Source organism: Phascolarctos cinereus, unplaced genomic scaffold, assembly GCF_003287225.1.
Source record: "Phascolarctos cinereus isolate Bilbo 61053 unplaced genomic scaffold, phaCin_HiC Scaffold_9;HRSCAF=440, whole genome shotgun sequence".
Lineage (NCBI taxonomy): Eukaryota > Metazoa > Chordata > Mammalia > Diprotodontia > Phascolarctidae > Phascolarctos > Phascolarctos cinereus.
In genome coordinates this window covers 246,216,503-246,222,899 of record NW_027556402.1, presented here as the reverse complement: position 1 = coordinate 246,222,899, position 6,397 = coordinate 246,216,503, and the positions used below count along the sequence as shown (strand labels likewise).

The window sequence follows — 6,397 nt, the reverse complement described above, 5'->3', positions numbered from 1 at the left end:
TTTAATCTTCTGGGAGAGGAAGGAAACAGCGGGAAAAGAACAAAGTAAAAAGTATACAGCAGAGAAAAAAATAAAACTCTTAAAGAATAAAAAAAAATGGACAGCTCTCAACACAATGGCATTATTTATTAAATAGGATTTTTTGAAATGGAAATTTATTACTGATATTTTTTTAAACCTCTCACATTCTGCAGCACATATGGCATTATTTCTTTTTAATTTTTTTCTTTTGTATCATCTTACATTTCATATTAAAATTTATTTCTTTTTTCTATTCTCACTTTGTATTTAAGTTTAAAATTTTTAATATTTACAATAAAAAAATTTGCAATCTTCTGCTGCATTTGAATGATTTCCAATTGGTAAGCTGAGTTTTCTGAAACAGTCAAAGGCATTTTTAACCTCTGTATTCCTAAGAGAGTAGATCAAGGGGTTTAACATTGGAATAATCATAGTAAAACATACAGCCACAGGTTTATCTATAGGAAAAATGGCTACTGGCCTTACATACAAGAAGATACAGGGTGCAAAAAACAAGACCACTACTGTGAAGTGAGAGTGGCAGGTGGAAAGGGCCTTTCTCCTCTCTTGTGAGCTACCACCCTTCAGGCAAGAGAGGATAACAACATAGGACACGACTAGTATGAGAAAGATTGACAGGCACATTACCCCACTGTTAGCAATGACTAAAAGACCAAGAACTTGGGTTTCCATGCAGGCCTGTTTCAGCAGTGGAAACAAATCACACATGAAGTGAACAATAACATTAGGGCCACAGAAGGGAAGATGGGGGAAGAAGAGGAGTTGTATGGTGGCATGTACTGAGCCTCCAATCCAGGCTGCTGCCACCAGCAGGTAGCACACACGAGGATTCATGATGGTCATGTAGTGCAGGGGTTTGCAGATGGCCACATAGCGATCATAAGCCATGACCACAAGGAGGATGATTCCAACACCACCAAACAAATGCTCTTCAAAGAGCTGAGTCAGACAGCCTTCCAGGGAGACGGTTGACTTCTTAAAGAGTAAATCTACAACCATCTTAGGAGCAATGACTGAAGAGCAGGAAGCATCCACTATTGCTAAGAAGGTTAGAAAAAAGTACATGGGAAATCTCAAAGTTTGGCTGGCAGTCAACGTTATGAAAATGAGCAAGTTTCCTATAATTGTGAGAATATATATGATTAAAAAGATGAGAAAGAAATTTTTTCTTAGCTCTGGATTTTGTGTAAGGCCAAGCAGAATAAATTCAGTTACATTGTTTTTTTTTCTTCACTTTGCTCAGTCCTCTGCCAATTTCCTAATTTTTCCATAGTCTTATTAGTTATTTTCATTTCTCTTCATTTCTTCCTGTAATGAGATATTGCCTATACCTCACATAAAAAAAAATACAGTTATTTAAATTCCAATTTGAGTCAGTCATGAATCTTCTGCCTGAAACTGCTTATTCTGTTAGGGATGAAATTTGTACAGTGGGAATGAAGAGATACAACATCCTCAGTGCTAAGGAATGTGGTTCATCTCTCCTTCATCTTACAGGTAATTGGTAACAGTAAATTCCTTTCACATAACTAGTTTGTGTGTAACCCAAGAAAGGGAAAAAGTAATGAACATGTTTATTTATTATTAGACTCCAATACATTAATATAACTTCTATTCATGGTTTTAAATTGTATACCTATATTGCACCTACATATTTCACAGTATAGATGAAATTGTAGATAAGGTTAATGGATAAGTGTCTTTTAAGTAAAATGGGAAGGGAGGCCTGAAGTTTGACTGAGATAAGTAAGAAGGTACGAAAATGAAGTGAGCAAAACTTTCATGCCTTACTTTTCCTTATACAAAACTGGGCAAATCACTTAGTCTTTAATTACCTAGGTATCATTTTAAATCCAAAAGCTGAAAAACACTGGATTAAAAATATGGGTAGTAGGAGCTTCCTTGTTAGAAAATTCCTGAATCCAATGAAATCATACTTCTGGTTAAAAAGAAAAAAAAAGTTCAGTATGTTTGAGTAATAATAACAATAACTCATACTTTAAAGTTTACAAAATGTCCCACAAACAATGCCTAATTGAAATCTCAAATAATTCTACAAGGTAAATACTATAGACACAATTCCATTTTATATATGAGGAAGCTGAGACCCAGAGAGCTTAAGTGATTTACTCTTGCTCATCCAACTGGGAAGTGCAAGAGGCAGAATTCAAACACAAGAATCCTGGTTCCTAGTTGAATTTTAGTCACTACGCCCTTCTGAATAGTGAAAGAGGCAAGGTCTTGTCAAGAAAGGTTACTCAATGAGAAGGAAAAAATGCTGGCCCTGAGACACAATGGCTTTAAAAAAGAAAGACTGAGGGGTGGCAATTATGATGATAGAGACATCATAAGGAATTGCTCCCCAAAAGATGGTTAACCCTTGATTACACATTATAGTTATTTAACTAGCTACTCACAGAGTACTAATGATCATTTTAGCATAAAATCCTAGATTTGGAGCCAAAGGGCCTTTGGAAGTCATCTAGGCCAGCCCTAGTGTTGTAGAGATGACCAAATTACAGTGACCAGAGACACTGGCCTCACCCATGATGACACAAGTAACTAGCCCTATGTTGCGAGTCATACTCAGGTTGTCTGATGGTAAGTTCATTGGGGTAATGGAAAAATGGAAACTTTCAAAGCTATATCTATGAATTTCATGATTCCACAGGACTGGACTGAAATATGAAATAAATCAGGGACAGTTATATCCTCCAAACTTATCTTTTCATTAGAAATTTTGCACTCTTTTCAACTTTCCTGCTAATGTTTGGGTCTCCCCATCCATTTAGTCAACTAAACTCTCAACCTTGTTTTCAACTTCAAGCTCTCACTCCAAATTACCTCACATAGTTAGTCACTTGTCATATCTTATCTTCTACCTTCACAACAGCTTCCAGATATTTTTCTTTCTTTAAACCCTCATAGTCATTACTCTGCTACTGGGCCTCCTCACCTCTTCCCAGGTATATTTCAATAGCCTTCTGCTTCATTTCCCTGATTGAAATCTCACTATACTCCCCTATACACACCACTCTGCTGCCCAATTGATCTTCCCAAATGCTGGTCTAATCAAATAAAATAGCCCCCCTCCCTACTTCCCATTCACCTACACACAGATTCATACCCAAGAAACTCTCATGCTTCCTATTAAGATTTTTTTCCCATTTAACATTTAATCTTTTCACAATCTTGGTCCTCCCTTTCTACTCTTCTTATCTCTTCTATTCACTTATATTATATTACTTGCCCTTTTTCAAACATACCATCACACCATTCCATCTCTTAACTCTGGGCCTTTACTATAGTGTATTTTTTTCCCACTTCCATTCCATTTCTTAGTTTTCCTAATTATCTCATAGGGAGCTTGGACTCCAAATTCTGTAAAAGACCTTCACATCCTCCCCAGCAACAAGTTTTTATGTCTCTTTCTCTTTCTTTCTTCCTTTCTTTCTTTCTTTCTTTCTTTCTTTCTTTCTTTCTCTCTCTCTCTCTTTCTTTCTTTCTTTCTTTTTCTTTTTTCTCTTTCTTTAATTTCCTTTTCTTTCAGTCTACACAAGCACATGTGCACACATATTTTTATATTTTAAAAATATAAATGTATAGAAAAATATAATGTATAGAAATACACACATTATGTGTGTGTGTTTGTGTGTGTGTGTGCATGTAACTTGTTGCAGGGGAAGATGGAAAGGCCATACATGCATATATATGTACATATATATATATATAATTTCAAATATATAATTAAATTTATATACACACACACATATATGCACACATTCATACTTACACATACACACACACACACACACACATACACACACTAATATACTGCTAACATCCAACGTATTTAGTGTTACTCATGTGGTTGGTTTGTTTTGTTTGTTTGTTTGTTTCATCTTCTGGTGGAAAAGAAAGAAATTGGTTGAGACCTTAGAAGAAAAGTCCATGGTAATAATCCTCCTCTAGGGAATGTTGTAGCACTTTTCCTAAGTTTTATGCCTGCCTGCCTCTTTCTTTATTACATCCCCTCCTCTATCACACTTCTTTTTCCCTATCTTTCTCCCCCCTTCCTTCCTTCTTTCTTTTGTTCCTTTCTTCTTCTCTCCTTACAGCCTCCCATCTTTCCTCCATTCCCTTTTTACGTTCATGTAGTTTCTTATATGATAGTTTAACTTTCCTCTCTTCCAATTCCACACATTTAGTTAATCATTCTACAATCCTCTATGCTGGTGTCATTTGTGCTCTAGTCCAGTTGATATCTATGTCTTGTCAAACCCCAGTCATGGATTATGGCCACCACCTAATTTCTCATGTCCAATACATGTATTATTTAAAAGGCTTAGAAGAAGTGAGAGGATCCCCTACGTATATGTCATTTAATGTATCTGAGTTCTCACTGTTGAAAGGCATTTTTGGCATACTTTCCTCATTGAATTCTATTCCCCATAAAAATATTCTGATGTGTTTCCCCTACTCTTAAAGATATTAAGAAATAAAATTTAGATAGTAACTTACTGGTTGTAATGCATTTTACATATGTTACCTCACTTGATTCTCATAAATCTCCCCAATTAAAAAAATGAAGAAACTGAAGTAAAAAAAAATATTCAAGATCACATAGCTAGTACATATCTTATGGATCAAAATCTGGTTTTCCAAATTCTTAAGCTTGTACTTTATCCACTGTACCAGGTAGCCATCCTAAACCTGGATTAGAAGTCAAATTCCCACCTATTTTACTTCCTATTATTTTGACGTTGGTAAAATAACTTGATGCCCAGGAACTTCAGTTCTGCACCAGGAAGATGTCTTTCCTTTCTTGCTCTTCTGACAAGCCTACCTTTTGCATGGCTGGATACAATTGGCACTGATCAAGATAAAGAGTGAGAATTGAAGTGGCTGCTATGGAAACTCAAATATCTGATGTAAAACTCTACCTTGTGCTTTGCAGAAGGATTTGAATTATCATGCACCACTTTAAGATGGGAAAAAAGAAAGAAAAATAACTCAAGAATTTCAGAAATTATTTAGACACTGTTCAATGGAATTTGTAGTAAATCATAGTTTAGCTTCATAAGGAACCTCTTTTCAGAAAGACAAGTAATTGAAACGACGTTCATCTTGAGATGAAGATGGAGCATCAGTTACATCCAATAATTACCTTTTGGATAACAATAGCTTTAAATACATTTCATTACTGCAATGGTGTCCCATTGAGGATGTGTCTCCAGTGACTAGTGAGTTAACCAGCATAACAGTGAGTTTACTTTTTCATTATATGAGGTGGGGGAAGAACATCAGCTGAGTTAGATAAAGTTGAAAGTGGTAAGGGAAAAATTAGTTCTTTTTTCTACTAGCTAGTTAGTGGTTATATCACCAAAGCAGATAGTTGGAAAAAACTGTAGTACCACCCATGAAATAATAGTGAAATCAATGAATCCCTATTGGTTTTGGAGAATACAATCCTGAAGATGTCTTACTAGCAGAGGAGATCCTTGCTGCCCCAGCAGAATCTGATCCCCACTGGAGAAGTTTATTTGCAACCAAGGAACCACATATGCTGAAGTCCATAGGGATTATTCTGAAGTTCCCTTTTGTTAATGTGTTCACAAAACCCAGAAAACAATCTCTAAAGATTTCTCACCTTTGCAGTAATAAAATGAAAATATACCTGGATTTGGAGTCAGAGAACCCAGGTATAAAATCCAGCTTTATTTTTTTTATACCCGGTGTATTTTTTCTTTGATCATCTCATCATTGTGGGCCCAACTGTTCTTATTTGTAAAAGGAAAGCAAAACCTTATAATGGATGGATGATCTCTAAAGTCTCTTATGGTTCTAAATCCTATGAAGTTCCATCACTTTTAGCTGAACAAGAATTTAGAATGCTAGGTTACAAGAAGCTTAGCACTATCTTTTGGCAGAGTAAATTTGTTGACTAATTTGAAAGATGTAGAAAGATCTTGTAACTCCTATACACCACCTACAACCACACATCAAAATGGTTATAATTCTTCCAAGTAAATGTTATTATTGTTTTACATAATAATAGAAATACTTGATAGTGGTGTCATACAAACATTACCAGAAAAAATTTAAAAAACCAAAACTTTAGAATCATCTCTGTGGACTTCAGTATTTGTGAATCCTCATTTTTAAATAGACTTACTAGTGATGGTCAGATTCTGCTGGGGCAGCAAAGATCTCCTTTGCCAGTGGAACATCTCCAACATAACATTGTCCAAAACCAGTAGGGAGTGGCTGATTTTAACATACTAGTTGGTACTGTATCAGCATCTTCATTAATATCTATAATAATAATAACAATAAAAATAAAGTTGTACCTACA

At 35.3% G+C, this 6,397-nt stretch overlaps 1 protein-coding gene across 1 annotated transcript; it reads right to left on the bottom strand.

Annotated features, from left to right (window-relative positions):
- Positions 1–303: 303 nt before the first annotated feature.
- LOC110199516 (olfactory receptor 4C6-like) lies at positions 304–1,107 on the bottom strand. Its single transcript, XM_020974399.2, has one exon. It carries the CDS (start codon positions 1,105–1,107, stop codon positions 304–306), a length of 804 nt encoding a protein of 267 aa, XP_020830058.2.
- Positions 1,108–6,397: the final 5,290 nt, after the last annotated feature.

What these genes read in the sequence shown, in the direction of transcription:
- LOC110199516 (XM_020974399.2), bottom strand. Translation starts at nt 1,107, where the DNA reads ATGTACTTTTTTCTAACCTTCTTAGCAATAGTGGATGCTTCCTGCTCT.